The sequence below is a fragment of the Camelina sativa genome, chromosome 11 (assembly GCF_030686135.1).
Source record: "Camelina sativa cultivar CO46 ecotype springtype chromosome 11, ASM3068613v1".
NCBI lineage: Eukaryota > Viridiplantae > Streptophyta > Magnoliopsida > Brassicales > Brassicaceae > Camelina > Camelina sativa.
In genome coordinates, this window is record NC_141890.1 from 29,548,026 (window position 1) to 29,573,983 (window position 25,958).

Sequence of the window (25,958 nt, forward strand, 5' to 3'; positions counted from 1 at the left end):
TATGATTATCCAAAACTAGTAAATTTTAATTATTTTTTTTTACCAGATAATATCTTAAAAAGCTATAAAAACGCATTTACGGTGTAATTATCACATTCTGCAATAAAAGGTTAAAAAAAATTATAACGTCTGTTGACCAAAAAAAAAAAGAATCCAATAATTTGGTAAAACAAAATACATGTACCAAACTACCAATAATTTTAAAATCTTTGACTATATAAATAAACTTAATAAACATAGACTGCATTTATATTATTTTTTTGTAATATAGTCTTAAGATAAATATTGCCTTAATTACATGGATAAATTTGAAATCTAAGTAAAAAAAAATTTGTTTAATTCTTTCTCTGATAATTAAAATTGAGAAGATTCCAAATCTGAAAATAATTTTGAGTGGTCGTGCGGTCAAAGTATTTCCGTTACATGCCACGTCCTGATTCTACCTCTGAAATTACGTATAGGTTTTACAGCTGTGAAAGTAATTACAACATTTGATACTAACAGCACAATTCACGATATATCTCTCGGACTTGCTGGCCACGGCAAAATCTACGAGCGATCGATGATATATCTCTCAGACTTGCTGGCCACGGCAAATAAACCGGATGGGTTTATTATTTCAATTTCATATCTCGGTTTTGCTATCCGATTCCGGTCCAGTAGATTTTTTTTATTTATTTTATTCGGCAAAAATAAATTCCATTGAAATTAAAGAGTTATTACAAACACAGGCAAAATTAATTTAACATAATTATAACGACGCACATATATGTGTCAGGCACTAAGAAAAATACAGCAGAATGAATTTTCACGATGCTTTCCGTAGAATAGTCTTACTCGCTAACCGATCTCAAGATCTGTTATTATCCAACTTCATATTTGATTTCTCTTTGTTATGAATTGTATGTAGCAACTTTTGGCTAACACTTCTTTTCACAAAACGTAATATTAAACACGATGTGCCCAATTCTAATTATGGATTGTAGACATAGTGGCACCCAAGCTTTTGTACCATGGTCTTTCTGAAATATGTAGACGTCTTTGTACTTCTCTTCAACATATCCCAAGTGTCTGATACTCTCGTGTTGATAGATTTCCATTTAAGAATCGCAAATGCATTGCTCAACCACACAATAAGAGTAATACCAATAAAATATTCTCGCCAATATTTTACCAAATCCAAATGTAATCTCGACATCTCAAACCAACAAAATCCAAATATATACACCCAATAATCATAATCACTTACTTTTGGATCCATATCTGAACTAAAACTCCATTTCTCAAGTTGGAGAAGTCTAAATTTAATCGGAAGGTTCGAAGAGATTGTAGACACGTACCAAAGATGAAACAATGAAGAACATATTTCCAGCGCCTCGAAATAGTAGTGCTCATCAGATCATCCTTAAAGGATGAACTAGAGATAATGAGAACGAGAAGGCAGTATATCATTGTCATTTCTTGTGCATATACATCAACCGTAATCGAAGCATAAACAAATCCAAGGTTAATAATTCTTTGCATCCAGAATTTTCACTCAATTCTGATTGAAAGGAAGAGATGTTTGGGTATCGACAAGCAACATATCGAAGATTGAAATCAATTGACCATGGCGGTTTCCTTAAACGAACTTTAAATTCCAAAGATTGGAAACAAAAACCGTATGGGGAATGCCCCAACGGAAGGAAAGCGACAATTGCTCTCCGAAGTTGGAAGAAACTGATTGTAAAATCACTTGCTCGAAGGAAAGGTGGCGATGGCCGACGCCGGAGAAGCGGACGCCGGTCGAGGATTGTGCAAAAACGAAGGGCTCTGTTTAAGAAACGGTTTCGGGAACCAGAAGAGAGAGAGTTTCGGGAACTTTTGGTATCATTCCGGTCCAGTATATGCCAAAATTACCAAAAAAAAAAAAAAAAAAAGTAACTAATAATTCACAGTACACGGATATCATGTATACATAGAAGTAAAGTTTCACTGTGTAATTATTGGTCCACTTGATAATATAATTAAAAAATATATTTATTTTAAATCACAAATAAAAAATATTTTATTATGACATTTAACTCATATTTTAATATAAAACTGAAATTATATAAATTATGCATTAACTAAATTTCTCCACTCAATTATATTAAAACACATAATAAATTAAAATTGTAACTCCTATTTATATTTCTCCACTAAATTGTATTAAAACACATAATAAATTAGAATTTCATATCACTTCTATTCCTATAAATACTCACTCTCCCATTCTCTCATCCTTTTCAACTATATCTCAAATTTTGTTGTTGTTGTTTGTTGTTGTTGTTATTAGGTAGTTTTTGATGTTTTAATAGGTTTATCTTCATAGTTTTTGATGTTTTAAAAGGTTTATCTTTATTGTCTATTTTAAATTATCATCTTGTAAGTAATCATTTTTTATACTCTTTTACTATATTCACCCCACAAGGTCATGAGGTTGAAAATATATATGTCTGATTCTATATTCTCTTCTAACACTCAAATTTAAATGGAGTAAAATATAGAAAAAGAATATAATTAAAAGTTAAAAACACATAATAACTTAGAATTGCAACTCCTATTTTTCTAAATATAATTTTACATCACTTCTATTCCTATAAATACTCATTTTCTTATTCTCTCATTCATTCATTCTCTCATCATCTTCTACTATATCTCAAATCTTTTTGTTTTGTTTTGTTTTGTGTTTTTTTTGTTGTTGTTGTTGTATGGGTTAAAAAATCAAATCAAATATCATTGTAGAAGCTTAATTCTAAATTATATTTTTGGAATTTGTAAGATATATATATATGTATATATATATATATATTACATTGTTTTTGATGTTTTAAAAGGTTTATCTCCATTACCTAATTTAGATTATCATCTTATAAGTAATCATTTTTTAATATTCTTCTACTATATTCACCCCACAAGGTCATGAGTTTGAAAAGATCCATGTCTAATTCTCTATTCTTTTCTGGCACTCAAGTTTAAATGGAGTAAAATATAGAAAAAGAATATAATATTTTAAATATATCATCTAATTAAACCCTCTAAAGATGAAACCATTAGTATGAAATCTAACACTAGAATATAAATTGATGAGTGAAAATTTAAAAAAAGAAACTAAAAAGATAGAAGTTTTCCTTGGGATTTTAAAAAATATTTTGATTGACTAATCTTAATTTCATATTTACTTAATAACCTTACTTAATATTTTTAAAATCTTTATCTGTGATATTTTATATGAATTATATATATATTTTTTTATTTGGTTACAATATAAAATTCTAATTGGTTTTTTTTAATTGGTTTTAGTGAATATAAATGAGTTATTTAAATTTTGATTGATTTGTTTTATATTGCACCTTTAAACATTGTTTTTAAGACATGTTATAAACTAACTTATAATTTTGAATTTTTGATCCGTAAAATAAGCCCAAAAAACCCAAAAAGTCATGCAGCCCTGTTAGAGCCGGACCGGGCTTTGAAATAAAGACTTGGAAATATTTCGGGGCGGGCGGAGAAGGGCCGGACCGGGCTGAGCCAGCCCGATTGACACCCCTATGTGTCACATCACGTTGTCTTTCACTTCATAAACCTTTGCCGAGATAATAAAAAAAAACACGAAGACTCTAATTGTTTGTTCTTCTCCTTCACACTATAAGACTGCTTTTGAATTCAGTTAGAGAGAATAAAAAAAACAATCGTCACAAAGTTTTGCTTTCGATGAAACAAACATAAAGAGAAGAAAACACACGACTCATGTGGCAAGAGACATGGAAGAAGCATAGGCCATTGTTAAAGAGGCAAAGCAATCTCACCAAAATCACCTTTGATTAATTCGAACAAGAATTTCATCAAAATCTACAGATTCTGCAATCAAATTCTCCGGTTATCGAGAACTCTTTGGAAGAAGAGGCGAGGATAAAAAATAGGATAAGGAAGAAATTTGAAAAGATAGAATATAGAGAAAGAGGCGCATAGTGATGTGAAGAAGAAGGAAGAAGAGAAGAGAAACAGAGATATTAATTCCTCATGTAAGCCCCTCGCTAACCATACAATTGTCGTCTTATATACAAAAGATTAAAAAATTCACAAAAGAGCAACTTGGGCATGACAAAGTTCATTAATTTCTTTTATAATCGCAGGTCCAATCGAGGTAAAGATGTCATTTTTATTCAAGCGTTTAGGGTTGCTTCAAGAAGAAATATTCGTGTTTGTGTAAATTGACTAACCTCTTCTTTGTTGACTTAGGTCTTAAATGAAGATGATATTGAGCAAGTTGCTGCTTTGGACCATAACGTTTTCTTTTTCAAGGTTTAGTATAATACATGTTACTTACTACTACTTCTAGAATTCTCTATGTGAAAATTATCATTTTTTATTTCCCTTCGATCTTAGTAAATTTCAAAAGCTTCATCTTTGATTTATGTCAGATTTATGAGACAAAGGTTGAAGTGCCTAAACCTAAAGTACTCTAAGAGATCCATCAATAATATTTAAAATGTAGAAATCAAAGAGTGATATGTCTTACTGTTATAGAGGGTTTGTGAGTGAAAAACAAATCAAGAACTAATGATTTGTAATCCCTAAATTTATTTGGTAATAAAATTTAAAATCTATTTAGAAACTAAATTTATAAAATAAAAACTCATGTATCATATGATGATGTAAATAATATTAATAAAAAATACTATTGAAATTATCAAAAACTTATGAATTGATTCCTAATAACATATATTAAATTATGAATTAAGAAAAACAAAACAGAATATGACAAAAATAACATAAAAAACCAATCCCGCGGCGTAGCGCGGGTACGAACCTAGTATATATAAATGCACTAGTTCGAGAAACTTTATTTTTGTTCTCTTCGAATTATATTCTTCTTTTTTTTTCCACTTCTTCTCTAATTTATTCGTTGTTTATGATTTTAAAAAAGTTCAAACCGGTAAAAGTGTCATTTAAGATCACCCTTGGCCGGGTCAGTCGGATGTAGTGTCCGTTTTTGGCTTAGGATCGGAACAATGAAAGCCGAAGAAACCAAGTCTTGCTGATGCTGCACCTTTTGGTGTCGATGCTATTTGGACAAGTCCTACACGCCGATCTTGAGGTTCTAATAGCTTGGAATTGCTTTGATCTTTAGTATAGATTTTGGTCTTCTCTGTGTTAGTAGTTGTTTTCGTATCATAGGGTAAATTTAGGTGGTTCAAGAGATGATTTCACTCTGAGTTGTAGAGTGTTATTTTATCTCATTGTGGTTAAAAAATGCAATGGTTTTTCGATCAGATAGCGTTGAATCCGCTAGTGTTTCAGGGTGATACTAGATCGAACCATTGCATTTGGTCCAATTCTATAGAGGTGAATGATATGTACCTTCAATTTGGATGTATTCCTTTGGTTAATGAAGTTGAGCCAAAAAAAAAAAAAAAAAAATCACCCTTGAAACTTGCGTATAAGTAGTAAGTAGCTCACTCTTACTAAAAATCATTCTCCGGTTACATTTTTGGTCGTTTTTTTCTCCTCTTTTGTAGTTTGTGTTCTAACGATCGGATTTTGCTTCTGTCCGTTGGTAACTCCGGCGAGGTTGTTGTGGACAACGAGTTTCTTCGCCACAAAGTCATGATTTTCTTAACAAGATCGTTTAATTTCAAAGTCCTAATTGATTTTATTTTTAGTTTTAAGTCAAAAGTCTCCAATTACAAGGTGAGAAACTTCACTTTCCCTTGAGAATCTTGTTCTTGTAGGTGATAATCTTTGTTTCTTCTTTTCAAATTTCGAAAAATTCCAGTGAAATTATCTAACTTGGAAGAAACATTGTCACTAAATCATGAACAAAACCAGCCATCGAAATGAAAGAAACTTTGACAAGAACGTATTTTCTCCGGTGAAATATTAATCACTTCTGGTTATTTGACTAGGGAGAAAGATTGAGTTATCAAAAAAGCTTTGATAGCCTCAACGTCAAGTAGCTGTTTGGTTCCAGAATCGAATAGCTCGATCTAGGATTGAGCAAATCGAAAGAGAGGTCAAGGCTTGTTATGATGACCCCTTCCTGGCAATACATGAATCAGTTACCTCAGAGAATGAGATTCCCAATTCTAAAGTAAGTAAAAGCTACAGATTTTATGGCTTCCAAGACAGAAGTTAAGCTCAAGATTCAGACATGTTTCTACATACTTTGACTGAGAAGCTAAACCAATCCCAAAAAAAATTTCCAAGATAAGCTTAATAACTCCAAAGGTGATGAAATTATGGGCTCTTCCACAGCTTTGACTCCATTAGCAAATGAAGATTACCTCACTAACATGTTCATGAACGATGAATCATCACTCAGCTGGTGGGTTCGGCCATCGAATCCGAGACCAGTTTATAGATCAAGAGACTTAGTTTTAAGCTTCTGTTCTAAACATGGGTAAAAGCTTGAATTAGGCCTGGGCATAAAAACCGTACCCGTATACCCAATCCGAAACCCAACCCGAAAAACCAAGTTCGGGTTGGGTACGGGTTTGCCTACCCTATTGGGTTCTATTTTCTAATATCTGTGGGTTCGGGTTAGGGTCGGATAATACCCGATATCCGTTTGGGTACCGATTAAACCCAAACATATAAACATATTTATAATATTTATCATTAATATAATGCAATTATCCCAAAATTATGATTATAATTTTAAATATTTCATTTAGTTTTATACCTAAATATCAAAAATAATCAAAATATCTAAAATATTTTGGCACATAAGTCAAAATTTAACTAAATTTATTTAAATTTAATTATATTTGAATTATATTTTTTCGGGTACCCGGTAGTTCGGGTACTAATCGGGTTCTAAAATTTGTAACCTAAACCGACTCCAACCCGATAGTACCCAAACCGAACTGAACCCGAATGGGTAATACCCGAACCCGAACGGGTTACCCGAATGTCCAACCCTAGCTTGAATAGTCTATAGAACATAAAAGTATATGGATCAAATAGAGAGTTCATTTTTCTTTTGGATCTATATTAATTTATATGAGCAATCAATCAAAATCTAGTGGGTAATGGTTTTTATGTTAGAGTCAAATAAAACATATTGACCCTACAACAACCAACATAAACCATTTAGAGCCAAAGACTTTTGAAATTAAAGTCTTACATGTAATTGGTGTATTGAAAGACTTCATATTTGTTTTTGATTATAATAATGACTCTTAACCCAAACCAAAGACTCTACTGTGTTTGAACACAAGTCAAAAGTTCCCTTTTGTTTTCTATACCTACTTAAAAAATTCCAAAACCAATCAAGAAAACTTATAAAAATATAAAAGTAAACCATATTATAATCGATGACTATCAAGATTTGTATACAAAATACAATAATATATGCATAAAGCTAACAGTGAATTAGTTGAGAGAGTAAAGGAAAGTATAAAGAGAACCGGTGACTCCCAAAGTGAAGAAATAAAGAGACAAAGATAATAAAAATAAAGCTAAAGCATCAGTCTTTTGGAATCCATTATTGTTGAGCATGCGTAATTTATAATTTGATCTCATATGATTAACAAGCATAATGCAACTGAAGTTCTTATCAAGAAGAATCAAAAACCCTTTTGAACAATATGGTACAACATATGATTACGAATCCCCCCCCCCCCCCCCCAAAATATGATCAGTAAACCCCTAAGTATCGATGATTTTGATTGAATAAAAATGAGCAATAGATACTACCTTACGTCGTTCTCCAGCTTCTTATGATCTTCCATCCATGGGAGTTTCGGAAGATCATCAACGTTAAGTGATGAAGAAGGCAACCTTCTTTGAGCATCTGAAGAGAACTTGTCTTTCTTTGGCCATAACCAAATCTTAGAAACCGAAAAGCTCTCTCCTTTAGCCACACTATTGATCTTTTTGTTCTCTTCCGATGCTGATGATGAGTTCCCTGTCTGCTCAGAGTCCTTGTCCTGAGGTTTCACTCTCGGCAGTCTATCGTTGGCAAAGGGGACCTTAAGCTCGGAGTTACCGAGTATATACTGATACGAACCCATTGAGAAACATCTCCTTGCATCCAAGTTACTACTACTAGTCTCTCCTCCAGCAACAACAACATCCTGATCCTGACCATTACCAACATTGTCAAGCCTCTTGAACTTGCCCAATCTCACCGGTAAAACACCTTTCTCCACAACGATCTCTTGGATCTCCATAGTTTTCTGGCTTCCATTCTCAGCCACACACTCTTCATCTTCCCTTATATCATCGAAATCAAACATCGGGTTCTCCATAGAGAAACCAGGGGAAAAGAGAGTGCCACGGCAAAGAGGACAAGTAGAATTCGACTGAAGCCAAGTATCAATACAGTTCAAATGAAACGCATGGCTACACGTTGGTAACAATCTCAGCTTATCTTTCTCAGAGAACTCACAGAGACAAACCGCGCAATCAAATGGCTCTTGAGCACCACCACCACTAGCAACAATCTCTTTGTAGTGAAAAACAGGTAAAGCGTCGATAAAAGCTTGATCAAGACCAGAATCATTCAAATGAAAAAGCTGTTGAAGCTGTCTTTGAAGAGCATCACTAGTTGAGATCTCAGGGAATCTATTAGACCTTGAAGAAGCAGTAGCAGAAGGATGCTTTATGAGAAACCTAACGAGCAAATGAAGAAGCCCAGAGATGAAGAACAAGACAGCTAGAATCACAATTACAAAGAGAACCGCCGGACTGATTCTGTTACCGGACGACGGTGGCGGAGGAGGAGGAGACGGCGGAGAAAGAATTGGGTCTTTGTAAAACGGTGGTGGGTATGCAAAGTTGCCATCTTTTTGCTCAATCGTGAATCGAACCCAAGACATCTTCTTGTAAGATTCAGAAACGATGAAAAAAAAAAAATCTCAATTTCAAGATCTCGCAAAAAGCTCAATGAAGAAAAAACAAACAACTCCAAGTTAAGTGGAAGAGTTCCAATTTCAATAACATCAACATCAGAGAGAGAGAGAGAGAGAGAGAGAGATAAACACAAAACTCACCTAAAAGCTCTGTCCCCCAGAGATGATTCTTGAAAAGAGAGACACAAAACCCTAAATGAAAGAGGGCTAATAATAATATATGTCAGATTTGCAGAGGAAGAAGAAGAAGAGAGTAAAGGAACTCTCTTTCCTCTTGCTTTTATCTCTCTTCTATCTCTATCACTATCTCTATATATCTCAATCTCTACAACCTTTCCTTTTCTTGAGCTTTAATGGTGGAAATAGAAGACCCGAAGAAAGTGGAAAGTGATTTTGTAATTTCTCGAAGTGCGAGGCAAACAACAACATTGAAGCAATTAAAATTAAAAAAAACAAAAAAGTAAAAAGCTTTGAAATATGAAAAATTAAAAAAAAAAAAAAAATAGAACCCTTAAGAAGATAAATAAATAAAAAGTGTTATTTTAGATTTGGGTCCACGTGCATAGAGATGAACGAGTTGATATGTCAGATGGTCAACTCCAAAGACAAAATAAATTTAAATGACGGTTTCCTATGTTTTTGGACTTATATTAGAATCCGTACTGGGCCGGACCATCCAGCCCAATCCACTGTTAAGAGCATGACCAGCTATATGATAGACAATATTCCGGTTTAGCTTCGGTTTGGTTGTCTTTGTTTTTAGGTCTTATTCGTTTTTGTAAATCATATATAACAAACATCCTTTGTATTTTAGTTTGGTTTCGTTTTCAGTTTTATCTATTTTACTAAAATGAAATTAATATGATTTTATTATTATGTCTAACGTTTTAAACTAGACCACTGGATTTATTGATAAAATATCAGGGTGAATGGTTTTGGTTTCGTTCGATTTAAATTTTTTGGTTACGGTCTTTTTCGGTTTAGTTTGGGAAGCGTGTTAATTTTGAATGAATCGTACTGGATCTACGCTTTTGATGAGAAGCGTGTCACTTTCTCAACGAGCGTCTCAAAATCTAACCGTTTGATCAAAATATTTTTGACGGTCATCGTCTCGCCGACAGCTTTGGAAAAGTCGCCGGAGAAATTAACTGCTCCCGTGAGCATCTCCGCCTGGGAATTTGGTTCGATTCTGATCTTTTTAGTTGCTTTATCTTCTGTTGCTGGAGGAATCGTAGGTCAGCGATGACATTGATCTTTGGAATCGGCTTAAGAAAATTAATGAAACTAGGATTGATTTAGGTTAAGTTACTATCTGAAGATTGTACTCTCTGTAGGTGAGGTGACTCTAGATTTGGTGAATCATCTATGAGCTCTGTAGTGAATTATTGATATTTTGGTGGATTCTTTGTTGATAGAGAGATGATTCAGCAACACGAAAGCAAAAGCTACAAGTCTACATCAGTGGAGGAGAATATTCCAATGGAAGATAGTAAAGCTGGTGAAGGTATTAGAGCTCAATGGCTAAAGTGCCTTGTCATGGGGTCCCCTGGAGTATTAGAATATGAGGTGAAGTTGGGATAATTAATTATGGACAAAGGCTGATATTTTTTTCGACATTTGTCGTCGTCTTCACGATGAACTGTTGGTTTTTTATTTATTAAACAATGACCGTTTTCACAAGCGTGGTGGCAGGCATGATTGATTGTTTCTGAGTTCACTTCAATTTTTCAAGAGAGTTTCTGAGAACCTAGCTATCAGTATCTATCTATCATGAGAGAAATAGGAGAAGAGAAAGTGGCGTGGATATACTTTACCAGAGATGTTGTGCCGTTTGCTGCTATGTTTGCTGTGGAGTGTACAACGGTTGGGTCGAACACACTGTACAAGGCTGCAACTTTAAGAGGATTGAACTTCTATGTCTTTGTCTTCTACTCTTATGTTGTTTCAACAACTCTCCTTCTTCCACTTTCCTTTGTCTTTGGAAGGTACTAATCTCCGCATCTACTCTTTTTCCAGTCTAAGCTTTTCAAGTTTATGAACTTTTTTTTGACACATGCAGATCAAGAAGCTTACCTTCTGCCAAGTCTCCTCTCTTTTTCAAGATTTTCTTACTTGGTCTTATCGGGTAATATATTACTCCTGCTTCTAGTTTTAAAGGCATTTCTGGCTTTTGTTTTCTAGTTTTTTTTTTAAAATTTAACTTGAGGGGGAACAGGTTCATGTCGCAGATCGTTGGTTGTAAAGGTATTGTATATAGCTCCCCAACTCTTGCCTCTGCTATCAGCAATCTGACACCAGCGTTTACATTCACACTCGCCGTTATCTTCAGGTTCTACCTCTTTCTCTTTCGTTTCTGTTTTGGGAAATAGTTTGGACTATGAAAAATGGGATGATTTCACTCTAAACCAACCATACAAAATCTTACCCCTTTTACCTTTGTGGAATGACTAAATGACTAAGATTGTATTTTTTGGACATCATGGGTTTTGCTATCAGTTGATGGTCCCAATTTATACCAGAAGATACAAAAAACTTCCCACGTCTATCGAAGCCAAAAAGTAAATATTATTAAGTACCTAGTGGTCATTCTTGGTCGGTTATAAATGTTCTGCTTGTTCTTTCCTGAGATAAGTTGGGTGGATATGAGGTCTGTTTCTGTTTGTTACTATCAATCTTATTATCTAACTCTTTTTTGCTTTCTTGGGTGACTCTTAAAGGATGGAACGAGTAATGTTAAGTAGCTCTGCTACTCAGGCTAAAATCATTGGTGCAATACTATCTATATCTGGTGCTTTGGTCATTGTGCTTTATAAAGGCCCAAAAGTTCTCGCTGTTGCATCTTCTACACCTTCATCACTTACCATTTCGTCTCACCAGCATTTGACCTCAGTAGATTCTAGCTGGATACTCGGAGGACTCCTGCTTGCTTCACAGTATTTTCTTATATCAGTCTGGTATATTATACAGGTACAAATACTTGAAAAGTTCACCAAATAAACTTTGACTAAACATTAAAAGTTTTGCTAAATACGGTAGCTCTAATGGTTTCAGACTCGGGTCATGGAGGTATACCCTGAAGAAATAACGGTAGTCTTCTTCTACAACTTATTTGCAACACTAATCTCAGCACCAGTATGTCTATTTGCGGAAAGTAACTTGACTTCTTGGGTACTTAAACCGGATATTACCCTCACTGCAATCATATACTCGGTGAGAAGCAAATTTTTTAAATCTGGTTCGAGTACTGATAATGTTTTAAACTCAGAAATTAACACTTTGTTGCAGGGAGTCTTCGTTTCATTATTCAGCGCGCTTACCCACACATGGGGTCTGCATTTGAAGGGTCCAGTATACATATCCTTGTTCCGGCCATTGTCTATTGCGATTGCAGTCGCCATGGGTGCTATATTCCTCGGCGATTCACTTCACCTTGGGAGGTACCATCTCTTTCATCTTCAAACTTTCCAGTGCATTCAGAAAATTTTATCTATACTGAGAAACATAGAACTCATCACTGGGTTATTGAAATGCTTAGTGTCATCTATCTATCTAATGTAATCACATTCGGAGAATTATATGGTGTCTGGATTCTAATATACATGAACATGAGCTCTCATAATTGGTTTATTCCTTATTATTTTTGTGTTTGAGAAACACTTTGTCTCCCCATTTCCATGGTTAATGTGTAACTGCAATAAGCTTTTTGTGACAATAATAACAAATATAGGTTTTGCATATATTGTGTTGAACAGTATCATTGGATCAATAATATTGTGCTTTGGATTCTACACCGTAATTTGGGGCAAAGCAAGAGAGGATACAATCAAAACTATAGCTGGTTCTGAGCAGTCACCTTTGCTGATTACACACATCATAGAAGATGAAGCCTTTCCATTAAGATAGGATTGGTGCAAGTGTAATGCTTATACCATAGTAAATATGGATCCGTAAAAATGTTGGTCCTCTATGTTTATAACTTCTATAGATGTCAGTATAAGATATATCTGTTCTTTTTCTTGTGTTAATGAATATATATGTTTTCGTCTGCTTCCTTTTCTTTGATTCATGCAATGATTATAATTTTTTTTAATTACATGGTCGTATTATGAATCTATAAGAAACATTTGGTCTTTTTTTTATTATCTTGTCACATCTTTGCATAAGTTTCTGGTAGATTCATCCTTGGATGAAAATATTAAAGTGGAAGTTAGCCAAATAGTTTCGTTCTTGTCTTAGTAGATTTGTAGAGCTCCCTGCTCAAAGAGTTTCTTGTACTGGGATCCCTGCTTACCTGGATATCATCCCAGTACAATGTATATATTATTAGTTGGTGTAAAGTATTGGTTAAGTTGGTGTGAAGTATTGGTCAATGTATATATTAGTGGTGACAATGATGTAAAGTATTGGTTACGTTGTTGGGCTAATATATCTAAATTAAATAATGATACCATTTAGTAAACGTGATGGGATTAACCACTATGATTCGTTATAAACTCACTTTGACTTCTGAGAATTTTTTTAAGTCTGGACATCAGATCTCTATGACAGGAGAAGCAAGAGAACAGACAGAAGCATGGAGATACTTTTGCAGAGATGTCGTGCCGTTCACTGCAATGGTCGCGGTGGAGTGTGTCACGGTTGGATCTAACACACTGTTTAAGGCTGCGACATTGAGAGGATTGAGCTTCTATGTCTTTGTCTTCTACACTTATGTTGGTGCTACACTTGTTCTTCTTCCACTTTCCCTCATCTTTGGAAGGTACTGATCTCCTCAACTACTCTTGACTAGTATAAAATTTTCAAGAATGTGAACATAATTTACATGTGCAGGTCAAAAAGATTACCTTCACCCAAGACCCCTGTCTTCTTCAAAATTTTCTTACTTGCGCTAGTCGGGTAATGAAATACTCCTAAATTTATGGGCATTTACCTGTTTTTCTTTTTCTAGTTTGCTAACTTCGGGGAAACAGGTTTATGTCGATGATAGCTGGTTGTAAAGGTATAGAATATAGTTCTCCAACTCTTGCCTCTGCTATCAGCAACCTCACACCCGCTTTCACATTCACGCTTGTTGTTATCTTCAGGTTCCACCTCCTTCTCTTTCGTTTTCCGTTTTGGGATAGTATATAGATAATTTATATACAGTGGGGTAGTTCCACACTTATTTAACTGTACAAATTTATAAGCCTCTTGATTTTCTGAATGGCCAAGATATGTTCTGACATCACAGTCTTTGCTTCCTTTTGTGAGTGAGTACTGAGTAGTTTAAACAATGTAAAAGTATGGTACCAACCAAAGCCAAAACACATGGTAAAGGTCACCCACATGTCGTCCTGATAGAGATATGGGTACATTTGGGGTGTGTTTGTAACTATCATCTGGAAATGTTACTCTTATACTACTGCTTCCTTGTGTGACTCGTAAAGGATGGAACAAGTAGTCTTAAGGAGCTCTGCGACTCAGGCTAAAATCATTGGCACGATAGTATCGATATCTGGTGCTTTGGTTATTGTTCTTTATAAAGGCCCTAAAGTTCTAACTGCTGCATCTCTTACACCTCCATCACCTACCATTTCGCTTTACCAGCATTTGAGTTCGTTCGATTCGAGTTGGATAATTGGAGGTCTCTTGCTCACTACACAGTATTTACTTGTTTCGGTCTGGTATATTCTTCAGGTATGAGAATATTTTAAATTTACTAGTGACACATGTAACTCTTGCTAAATGCGGCAGCTCTATATGATTTCAGACTGGGGTCATGGAGTTATACCCTGAAGAAATAACTGTAGTATTCTTGTACACCTTATGCGCAACACTAATCTCGGCACCAGTATGTGTATATGTGGAAAAAGACTTGACTTCTTTTATGCTTAAACCGGGTCTCTCCCTTGCCGCAGTCATGTACTCGGTCAGAATCAAACCTTAAATGTTGCTTTAAGTAGTGATTATGTTGTAAGGTCAGAAATTAACACTCTGTTTACAGGGAGGCGTAGTTTCATCATTGGGTACAGTTATACACACATGGGGTCTGCATCTGAAAGGTCCAGTCTACATATCCTTGTTCAAGCCATTGTCTATTGTCATAGCGGTAGCTATGGGTGTTATATTCCTTGGCGATGCACTTTACCTTGGGAGGTACGATATCTTTCACCATCTACCTAAATAGCACGCTCAGAAGTTTTTTTTTGAATATTGTCTCTATATTTATATTGAGAAACAAACATAACACTCATGAAATCACATTGATAGTTAAATGGTTTCTGGTTCTAATCATCTAAGTCACACTCAACCGCCATATATAATTTCTTCATGCCTTTTAGACAATAATAACCCATATATATTTGGCCATATTTGTGTTGTTTGCAGTGTCATTGGATCAATGATTTTGAGCTTAGGATTCTACACTGTGATTTGGGGAAAAGCAAGAGAGGATGCAATCATAACGGTGAATGGTTCTGAGCAGTTGCCTTTGTTGCTTACACACACCATAGAATATGAAGCCTCATCATAAGATGTGACTGATGCAAGTGGAATCTGTTTATAATATTCCTTTATTAATATGGAGCCATTCAGAGATGGGAATGGTCCCCATTGATGTTAACGTATATATATCTTGCATTGTACATATAATAATTATAAAAATTCGTGTTCTATTTCACGGATATATATGGATATTTTCTTTAATGGAAGACGACTGATATTGCCATATTATTACCTTCGCTATGCTTGCTTCTGAGCTCATCTTTTACTTTAGAGAATATCTCAAGCTTCAAGACAATTACGAGAAGAGACAGTGGCAAGGCATTGATATACTTTTGCAGAGATGTTGTACCATTTGCTGCAATGATCACAGTGGAGTGTACCATGGTCAAATCTAACACACTGTTCAAAGCTGCGACCTTAAGAGGATTAAGCTATTATGTCTTTGTCGTACACTTCCCCCTTCTTCCAGTTTGCTTCATCTTTGGAAGGTAATCTCCTTAGCTACTCTTTTCCGGGTATATAATGTTAAAGCATCTGAGCTTGTTATACTTTCATTCGCAGATCAAGAACATTTCTTGCAGCCATTCTCATCATCAAGATTTTCTTACTTGGGCTTGTCGGGTAGTAAATATGAGTATTTTTCGGGTACCATCCAATCTTATCACTGGGGTGACTTGACTTGTAAAGGATGGAAGAAGTAATGCTAAGAAGCTCTGCAACTCTCGCACAGATCATTGGCACAATAGTATCAATCTGTTCAACTCTCGCATGGATGCTCTGGTTGTTGTTTTCTATGAAGTTCCAAAAATTCTTGCTGCTGCATATCTTACTTCATACGAGTCAAATTGGATAATTGGAGGCCTTCAGATACATATACTTGAACAGATTGATGAGTAAGATTTTTTGTTGATGACACATAAACTTGAGCTAAATTTGGGGGCTGTACATGATTTCAGAGTCAGGTCATGGAGATATACCCTGAAGAAGTAACCGTAATCTGTAGCTTAAACCGGATATGGCCCTCGCTGCAGTCAATATACTCAGTTGGAAGTCAAACCTTATATAACTTGCTTCAAATACTGACTCTTATCTTAAGCTCAGAAACTAACATTCTGTTTCAGGGAGTATTTGTTTCATCATTGGGCTAGTCAGTTATACACACATGGGGTATATGCATCTGAAGGGTCCAGTACGTCTACGTATCCTTTGTTCAAACCGTTGTCTTTTGCAATTGCAGTCGTCATGGGTGCTTTCTTCCTTGGCGATGCACTCAACCTTGGGAGCTACATATCTTTCAACTATAGTGTGTCTCTTTCTTGAGAAACATCAGTGATAAAAAAAAAAGTTACTTCTACTTTGTTAAATTATTTAGCCTCATGATTTTCATGTTTACTGTTTTGCATCTCTGTGTTGTAGGTAAGGCAGTGTGATTGGATCAATAATATTGCGCTTTGGATTATATGCTGCGATTTGGGGCCAAAGCAAGAGAGGATATAACCAAAACAGCAAGTCTTTCTGAGCAGTCACTTTTGTTGCCTAATCGCAACAAAGAAGATGAAAACACGTTATGGTAGATGCAAGTGGGTACTTATTTATGGTCCCATTAGAAGATGTCCTTGTCTATGTTTACATGGTTATAAACAAAAATTAAATTAGTATCTCTCTTGTATTTTCTTGGAGTCATTAACTGATTTTTGTACCCATTTAAAATGGTCCCTATATATCCTTGTCTAGCTATATTTACGTCACATGTTATAGGTTTGTTAATTACTGATGTGCAAACGTCACATGTTATTATTGTTAATTTGTTATTCATTTTTTTATCCGGAGTTATAATGTCTAATGTAGATTTTTTCTTTTGTTTGATTTCAATGCTTTATAGTCATTATTCTTTAGAAAAACTACAAAAAAAAGTCTTCATAGTAAACTATTTTGATCATTCATTATTTTAATCAGTAAAATAATTGAATGTAAAGAAAAAAAATAAGTTTCAATATTATTGGTCAAGAAATGTATATATTTATGCCATTGAATCTAAATACATCTCCAACCATAGTTCCAAATTTGGAAGTTTTATTTATTTTATAATTAAAAAAATATAAAACTAAATTTTTGGTTCCAAAACCTCTACATTTAGAACCATCTTTATTTTTTTGTTGGACATTTTGATTTAACTTTAATATTTTTGAGTTTAGAAAAGTTGATTTAAAACCTCTTAGAATCACCATTGGAAATGATCTAAGATATTATATGTAATCTCGACCAAGTAGTACATAGTGCAAGTCCTTGACTCTTGTAAAATAAAATAAAGGGGATGTATTGACTATGATTTTGGAGGATTAGATGAGATTTAGAAACTTTAGAATTTGATAGATTTTAGGGAAATTGATATGATTTATGGTAAAATTCTTTCAAATTCCACCTAAAACCATAAGATTTAGATTTCAGTATTTTTAACTAAACAAATCCTTGCATATTCTCTCAAATCCCTAAAACTTATTAAAATCCAAATCCACAAACTGTTTTGAATAACAATGGATTTTAAAGTAGATTTTTAAATTATCAGTTAAATAACAGTGAATTTTAATAGAGTTTTTAAAATCCGTGATTGAATAACATATGATTTGTAAATTTTACACAAATCACTTAAAATGTCAAGTTGAATACACCCCTCCTAAACTTCTCCAAAAAAAAAATTGAAAGATAACATCATTCAATTTTTGATAAAAAAATGAACATATTATGTTATGGATACCTTGATAATTTTCTTTTAAAATTTTAACTATAAATGGAAACTATAACTTTGAATGGATATTGCGGTTAATGTGAACTCATCCTTTGCTCTATTTTTTAGATGAACAACAAACTGTTGCTGACTCAATTTATTTTAATGTGAAAATGGTTTACAGTTGGTCTGCAACGTTTTTTTTTTTTTTTCTCGGTTCACAATAATACGAACTATAGTTTATGAATGATAAATAAAATGCCGTAGACCGGATTTGTTCGCTCAACCTGCCATAACCATTCGAACCTTGTATCTTTGCAATTTTCATATTTAAATAAGTTACATCACATGATTTGAATACTGAATTATATAAGAATGGAAGCATTTGAAGATGACATTACCAATGTTTTAACCAACTACAATTAGAAGATGTCATTAGATGTAAAAGGAAAGAAACAAAATTACATGATGACACTGTTTCACCGGTCTTTTCTCATCAGGACCCCAATATATTAAGGAAAAAATAAAATAATTATATATGTATTAATAAAATCTCAAATTTGGGAGAGAAGAAGAAGAAGAAGTCAAAAAGTACTACTAAAAATGCCTCCGGGAAGGTTATGTAACGGAGATGGCTGGATCTTGACGGCAATGGTTGCGTCGGAGATTTCTAACGTCGGAGTAAACCTTCTTGTCAAAGCAGCAACTTCCAAAGGACTTAGCCCATTTGTGGTTCTTGTCTATTCCTACACTTTTGGATATCTTCTTCTTCTTCCTCTTACCTTCTTCTCCTTGAGGTTCCTCTTCACATTCTCACGACTCTGTTTCAAGTTTTTGATAAGTATTTGCTCTTACATATATAACAAGACCCCTCTACAGAACAAGATCTCTCCCTCCGTTGACGTTTTCGATCCTATGCAACATGGGGATTCTTGGTCTAATTGCGTAAGTAATTTTTATTTTGTAATCCTAAATTTAGAAGCAAGTTGAATTTATACTTCTTCCTAGCTAGGTTTCAAAATCAGTTATTGGTTGGTTCTTGAACTGTATATAAAAAGATTTCTATCACATTTAAGTTTCCATGGTTTCTGAATGACATATAAAAGGTAGCAAGTTACTTAGCCCATGTTTCTCGGGTAGTATATATAATTCATAAACGGATAAAGAAAATCAAAAGATCTTGGTATTTAAAATGAGTTCAAATTTTGTTATTTTTATGAAAGTTTTTTTTTTTTTTTTTGAATTTAATGTTAAATTATATTTCAAAAGAAAAATAAAACGTTTTTACAACTTGTGCAACATAGTTTGAAGAATAAAAGTGTTGAAAATATTAGAATAGATAAGTGGTGTTAAGCTCGAGATTGCATCCAGAGTTGAAACCCTTCATCATATCGCCGATCCCCCATTAAACCTATGGCAAGAAGCTGGTCTCTGACCTACCTATCAACCCACGCAACGATGGTGTCCGCAGGCTTCGGTGGCTCACCATGCCTGCGACCATTTCTTTCCCTCCAGACCGTATAAATCACTACTTGAAATAAGTAGCGGATTAGAAAACCTTCCACCAGCTGAAGATTCGAGGTAGATATGTGATCAAGAAGGAGGGACCAATCTGTGGTATAAAATGTCTGCAACAGGCCTTTAGCGAGAGCAGACCACACAGTCGAGACAAACGGACAAGCAAAGAAGAGATGATCCCGTGTTTCTAAAGTAAGCTGACAGAAAACACAAAGTCCCGCTGCTTGCCCATTCCACGCAACCATACGAGCACCAGTTGACAACCGATCCAGAACCGCCAGCCAGACACAAAATGAGTACTTAGGCGTTGCATGACCAAACCATATTCCTTGATGCCATGACACCGTGCTTGATGTAGTACGAGTATGGTTCCAAGTGTCACGAGTTGAAAACTTTTGTCGATAAACATCATTTTTCCCTCTCCAAAGTACTCTGTCCTCCTGCTCCTGACGTTGCTGCCACTTAAGTAACAGACAATCCTCTATGACATTGAGATGGCCTGCTCGGTGCCGCCTAGATCGATGGCGAGACCACGCCACTGCCACAGAGCTCTGCCAGCTGATCCCCAAATCTAGAACACCTCTGTTCCCTACCACATCAGCTAGCGTGCCCAAGCCTGACCAATTATCGAACCAAAAAGATGTCTTTTCCCCATTCCCAATCTCCACTTTACAGAAAGACTTTGCAAGATCACGATACTTTAAGAGTTTTACCCATATCCACGAACCCAGACTTGTAGTATTCTTGATTGACCAGAATGAATCCTGCTTCAACAGATTCGTAGAAACCCATTGAACCCATAGAGAGTCTCCTTTTGAAACTAGCCTCCATATCAACTTCAAACAACATACAACATTAGCCTCATGCAATGATCTTAAGCCAAGACCACCCTCACATTTCGGTCTGCAGACAACCTCCCACGCCACCTTCGCCTTTCTAGTACTCATCTCTATGCCAGACCAGAAAAACGCCGAAAACAGGGAGTTGATCTCGTCGAGACACTCCCTAGGTAATCTATACGCACCCATCCAGGATGTACAGACACTCCAGAGAACAGAGGATATCAGATTATAGCGACCAGCAAAAGAGAGAGAGCGAACTGTCCAAGAGCCAATCCGCTTCCTGATCTGTTCAAGTAAAGGGGAACAGTCGGAGGTGGTAAGACACTTGGTGACAAGGGGAAGCCCCAAATATCTAACCGGCAAAGAGCCTATGACAAAGGGAAGCGATGCAGAGTCAGGTCGATGGTCGATGTCCCCTGCCAAGAACAGAGTGGATTTCTCCAAACTGATATTGAGACCAGATAGCTGAGCGAACTTAGTGAAAACTTCAATAATACCCTCAATAGATCTTGCTTTACCATCCGACAAAACCATAAGATCATCTGCAAAACTAAGATGAGTAAGACCAAGTGAACGACACCGAGGGTGATATCCAAACAACTGCTCACCCGCCGCCCTATCCAACAATTTAGAGAGCACATCCATGCATATGACAAACAAATACGGAGATAGGGAGCAGCCCTGATGAAGCCCCCGAGAACTTCTGAAAAACCCTGCCAGCTCACCATTTACTTGAACAGAGAATGATGCAGTAGTGACACATAACATTATCCAATGGATGAACATCGGTGGAAACTGCAGTGCAGAGAGGACTTTAGAGAGGAACGACCACTGTACTGAATCAAACGCTTTTGAAATGTCAATTTTTATAGCACAGCGCCCAGAGATGGAATCTTTATGATAGTCCTTCACAAGTTCAGTAGCCAACAGCACATTCTCAATCAACAAACGATCCTTCACAAAGGCAGACTGGTTACCAAAGACAAATTTTGGAAGCACTCTCTTAAGTCGATTAGCAATGATCTTCGAAATGATCTTGTAGATCACATTACAACAAGAGATGGGCCTATAGTCTTTCATTTCTTGTGCAGAGACTTTCTTAGGGATTAAAGGAAGTATGGTAGAATTTATACCTTTAGGCAGAAAACCCTTAGCAAAAAAAGATTGCACAGCTAGGACAAACTCTGCTCCCAAAATCTCCCATGTTGCTTTATAAAACTCCGAAGTGAAACCATCAGGACCAGGTGACTTATCATTAGGCATGGAGAAGAAGACCTTTTTTATTTCCTCCCTAGAAACTTCTCTAGTTAAACTCTGTTGATCTGCTGCAGAACAGCGGAATGGTAGTAAGAGCTCCATCTCCTCCACTGTTGTGCCCTCAAAAGTTGTCGGAACTGTCTGCAGAAACTCCCGGAAATACCTTTCAGCTTCAACTTTTATTTCCTCATCTCTCACAACCATTCGTCCGTCAGGTCCCATAATCTCCTTAATAGAATTTGAGGCTTTGCGCACAGTAACAGCTCTGTGAAAAGCTTTATTATTACGATCCCCCACCTTCAACCAATGCAACTTCGACTTTTGTTTTAGATACTTCTCCTCCAAGCCCGCTAAGAACTCCCAGCGCTTATAAGCATCATTCTCCTCAGCCATCATCGTAGGAGAGGGGTTTGTAAGGTTTACTTGTTGCTTTTTGCATAAGTCTTCAAAAGCATCCTTAGTCTTCTTCACCAAATTACCTAACCTACGCTTCGCCAAACTCCGCAGAGCTGGCTTTAACCCCTTGAGTTTTTTTGAGAACCGGAAGAGTGAAGACGTAGATAGAAACAGAGGCTGAGTTTCTTTCCAGTACCCATCCACTAGCGGTCTGAAATCCCCCATCTCAGTCAGAAGATTAACAAACTTGAAAGGCTTTCTCCTGTGAGCAGGATTATCTACATCCCCCTTTATCATTACCCGGCAGTGCAAGTGATCAGAGCAGCCTCCTGCAGCGAAAACACTGTATGCCTGGGAAAACACTCTTGTCCATGCAGGATTAACTAGCACACGATCCAACTTTTTTAGAATCAAATCATTATCCCTTTTATTACACCATGTGAACAAGGGTCCGTGGTAAGCCATGTCGGAAGAGAACAATGGTTAGCTACCGCTTGGAAATCACGCATACCCCCTGATATTAGCGGTTGAGCATCAACTCTAGAGTGATCAACCATATCCAACGTTTCATTAAAATCACCAAATATAATCCAAGGCTTATTGTGTACAATAGGTGAGTTATGGTGCTCACGCAACTCCTCCCATAATACTTTACGAGCCTCGACTGTATTCAGAGTATAAACGAATGAACAGAAAAACTCCTTTGTTGTATCATCAAGCTTCACAGAACAAGTAATTAGCTGCTCACTCTTATAGAACAGATCCAATCGCACCGTGTCCTTCCACATAACCCAAATGCGACCCCTACTATTGAACTCATAATTCGTTAATATAAACCAACCCGGAAACAAACGACTTTCCAACCTCAACGCCTATCGTTCTCGAACCCTAGTCTCCAACAAACAACCAAACTGAAACCTATTTCCCTCCCACCACTGTTTTATTACGGAATGTTTTGAAGATTTATTTAGACCGCGCACATTCCAATAGAAACCTGACATTAATGTTTAAGAGAGGGCTTCTTACTCTGATCTCCAGGGTTATTCCTGGTTGATTGAGTAGAAAGAGTTGAATTTTGCTTCTTTGCCGTTTTTGTGCCCCGAGGCAAATACGTTCGGAGCTGTACCATCGCTTGTGCATCCTGCTTTACAGCTGCCCCAGTGCGTTGGATGGGAGCCTTTGGATCCTTTGGATTAATAAATCTATACCCTTATGAAAGTTATTTTTATTGTGTACTTTCCAATTAATAAAGAGGGGATAATTGATAAAAAAAATAATTTTTTTTTACCTTTTGCAATGACTTAGAAGTGAACTCTCTGTTTTTTTTCGCATTAACCAAGTATAGGTCTCTACTTAGTTTTATTACTATTTAGAAGAAGAAAAAAACGTAGTCAAACTAAATTATGCAATGCTCTGCCCCCCAAAAAAAAAACTAATTATGCAATGAACCTATAAAAAATTGTTTATGGAAGATATTTTACTTACATTTTGATATTTTGTTTCATAAAAGAACAGAAGTGCGTTTCAAATCGCAGGCTACAATGGGATCAAATACAGCTCGCCGACTCTATCTTCGGCCATGAGCAATGTCAATCCTGCTTTTACCTTCATCCTCGCCGTTATTTTCCGGTAATCTCTTTTCCCCCTAAATATCCCAAATAGTTAGTAATTAGTTGAAATCGTTCACAGCTTTCTGATTTTGTTTGCTTTACGTTATAAGATTGCTTATACTTTAAGGAGGCCAACGGTAAACTTTAAGTTGTAATATGTTTGCTGACAAAAGGAAATGGAAAAAGTATAATAGAAAAGAGAGAGACATCTCTTCATGGTATAGACTAGCTCGCGGTGATGAGTCCACGGGATATTTGTTACTAGTTAAGCTTAACAATTAATTGTGTAATATATATAACAACTGAAAAGTGTGTAGCAAAAAAAAAAAAAAAAGTGTGTAGCACACAAGTCCCATTTTAATATTATTGAAACGTGTGCACATGCATGATGCATGTGTGTGAAAAGCATTATCAATAACGCGTGGAAAGAAATGTATGTATATACTGTATTAGTTTGAGACCTGATTATTCAGTTTGTCGAGGGGTTTTACGGTATATCGATAGAGTAGATTTTGTTTTTTTTTCTTTTCTTTTTGTTGTTGTTAAAGACACTGGAGTAGCTTTTGACTTTTTATATATACTAACTTGCACTTTTTTTTGGTGAAGAATGGAGAATATATCTCTAAGGGAAAAAAGTAGCGTAGCCAAAGTGTTGGGAACACTAATGTCTATAATAGGTGCACTTGTTGTTACTCTTTACCATGGTCCAAAGTTAATGTCTTCACATTCCGACTGGGCCATCGGCGGTGGCCTTCTTGCTCTTCAATACATCCTTATATCCGTCTCTTACCTTGTTATGGTATAGATATACAACACACATCTTTACATATACATATATATATATATATATGATTAAGAAAAATATACAATCTACATGATAATGTTATATCCAAAATATGATTGAAATAGTATACTTTGGCCTAATATATGATAATTAACTCAAAATTCGGGTAATTATAGGCTCACACAATGAGCCGGTATCCATCTGCGGTCGTTGTGACGCTCGTGCACAATGTTTGCATTGTTGTTGTGTGTGCATTTGTTAGTCTTTTCGCGGAGAAGGACAATCCAAAGGCATGGATCGTAAGATTTGACACAAATTTGATTAGCGTTGTAGCAATGGTATTTACAAAATTTTGCAATACTTTTTGGTTTGAGATGTTTGTTAATTCGTTCGTTTTTCTTGGTCTTGATGATAACTGGAGTAAACATTTTTTCATAGGGAACTTTGAATTCGGGAAACTATGTTATACATACTTGGGCTGTGAGTCATAAGGGACCTGTGTATTTGTCAATGTTCAAACCGTTATCAATACTGATCGCAGCCGCATCAACTTTCATTTTCCTCGGCGAGTCAGTCTACCTTGGAAGGTATAACACAAACTTATCTCTTTTTCTTCATGATATTAGTTTCACTATGTCCATAATCTTATTTCTCACTTCTCATCTTTTTTGGTTTGTTTGATTGCACAGTGTGATAGGAGGAATATTTATATCAATGGGATTTTACATGGTGTTGTGGGGTAAAGCCAAGGAAGACAAAGTGGACATTTTAGGAACCATGGAGTCGTCGTCTCCTTCACATAAACTCAAGGAAGACAAAGTGGACATTTTAAGAACCATGGAGTCGTCGTCTTCTTCACATAAAGCTCCTCTCTTGGTTAATTAAAAGCAACCCATATTTAATATTCAGTTTAAAATTTTATAAGTGATATTTTAGAAAGTTTGATGATATATTGATATGTGTCATCCATTTTACAACTTTGGGGGCTGTACATGATTCAGAATCAGATCATACCCTGAATAAATAACCGTAATCTTCTTCTACAACTTATGTGCAATGCTAATCTCACCACCGGTATGTCTATTTGCAGAAAAAGACTCTACTTCTTGGTAGCTTCAACCGAATATGGCCCTCTCTGCAGTCATATACTCAGTTGGAAGTCAAACCTTATATGACTTGCTTCAAATACTGACTCTAATTTTAAGCTCAAAAAACGAACATTCTATTTCAGGGAGTATTTTGTTTCATCATTGGCTGATCAGTTATCCACACAAGGGGTATGCATCTGAAGGGTCCAGTCTATGTATCCTTTGTTCAAACCATGGTCTTTTGCAATTGCAGTCGTCATGGGAGCTTTATACCTTGGCGCTGCACTCAACCTTGGGAGCTACCATATCTTTCGATTATAGTGTGTCTCTTTCCTGAGAAACATCAGTGGTAAAAAAGTTACTTCTACTTTGTTAA

The 25,958-nt window shown here is 35.7% G+C and overlaps 4 protein-coding genes across 14 annotated transcripts; 3 read left to right on the plus strand and 1 right to left on the minus strand.

Moving 5' to 3' along the window:
* Window positions 1–7,530: 7,530 nt before the first annotated feature.
* Window positions 7,531–9,435, minus strand: LOC104724366 (RING-H2 finger protein ATL46). Of its 2 annotated transcripts, none has more exons than XM_010442830.3 (2): window positions 9,021–9,435; window positions 7,531–8,846 (listed from the first exon to the last, which is right to left on the minus strand). In XM_010442830.3, exon 2 carries the CDS (start codon window positions 8,844–8,846, stop codon window positions 7,719–7,721), a length of 1,128 nt encoding a protein of 375 aa, XP_010441132.1. In that variant the 5' UTR covers window positions 9,021–9,435; the 3' UTR covers window positions 7,531–7,718. The 2 variants fall into 2 exon arrangements, with proteins under 2 accessions (XP_010441132.1, XP_010441133.1); XM_010442831.3 differs by having other exon boundaries at window positions 7,531–8,849; window positions 9,021–9,324.
* A 233-nt stretch (window positions 9,436–9,668) lies between these two features.
* Window positions 9,669–12,926, plus strand: LOC104724369 (WAT1-related protein At5g40240-like). 4 transcript variants are annotated; one of them, XM_019232776.2, is made up of 9 exons: window positions 9,669–10,213; window positions 10,295–10,445; window positions 10,572–10,864; window positions 10,939–11,004; window positions 11,095–11,208; window positions 11,597–11,846; window positions 11,931–12,089; window positions 12,165–12,316; window positions 12,632–12,926. In XM_019232776.2, exons 3-9 carry the CDS (start codon window positions 10,650–10,652, stop codon window positions 12,780–12,782), a joined length of 1,107 nt encoding a protein of 368 aa, XP_019088321.1. In that variant the 5' UTR covers window positions 9,669–10,213; window positions 10,295–10,445; window positions 10,572–10,649; the 3' UTR covers window positions 12,783–12,926. The 4 variants fall into 4 exon arrangements, with proteins under 4 accessions (XP_019088321.1, XP_010441139.1, XP_087331795.1 ...); XM_010442837.3 differs by having other exon boundaries at window positions 9,703–10,060; XM_087475669.1 differs by having other exon boundaries at window positions 9,755–10,060; window positions 11,108–11,208.
* Window positions 12,927–13,078: 152 nt separating this feature from the next.
* Window positions 13,079–17,065, plus strand: LOC104724367 (WAT1-related protein At5g40230-like). Its single transcript, XM_010442832.3, has 8 exons — window positions 13,079–13,638; window positions 13,710–13,775; window positions 13,850–13,963; window positions 14,306–14,555; window positions 14,629–14,787; window positions 14,863–15,014; window positions 15,246–15,850; window positions 15,924–17,065. The coding sequence occupies exons 1-7, from the start codon at window positions 13,343–13,345 to the stop codon at window positions 15,388–15,390; spliced, it is 1,182 nt and encodes a 393-aa protein (XP_010441134.2). The 5' UTR covers window positions 13,079–13,342; the 3' UTR covers window positions 15,391–15,850; window positions 15,924–17,065.
* A 1,421-nt stretch (window positions 17,066–18,486) lies between these two features.
* On the plus strand, window positions 18,487–25,537 carry LOC104724370 (WAT1-related protein At5g40210). Of its 7 annotated transcripts, none has more exons than XM_010442838.3 (7): window positions 18,539–18,884; window positions 18,967–19,032; window positions 23,616–23,729; window positions 24,317–24,509; window positions 24,671–24,832; window positions 24,933–25,081; window positions 25,184–25,537. In XM_010442838.3, exons 1-7 carry the CDS (start codon window positions 18,691–18,693, stop codon window positions 25,377–25,379), a joined length of 1,074 nt encoding a protein of 357 aa, XP_010441140.1. In that variant the 5' UTR covers window positions 18,539–18,690; the 3' UTR covers window positions 25,380–25,537. The 7 variants fall into 7 exon arrangements, with proteins under 7 accessions (XP_087331793.1, XP_010441140.1, XP_019088319.1 ...); XM_087475666.1 differs by having other exon boundaries at window positions 18,628–18,884; window positions 23,611–23,729; XM_087475668.1 differs by having other exon boundaries at window positions 18,628–18,884; window positions 23,636–23,729.
* Window positions 25,538–25,958: the final 421 nt, after the last annotated feature.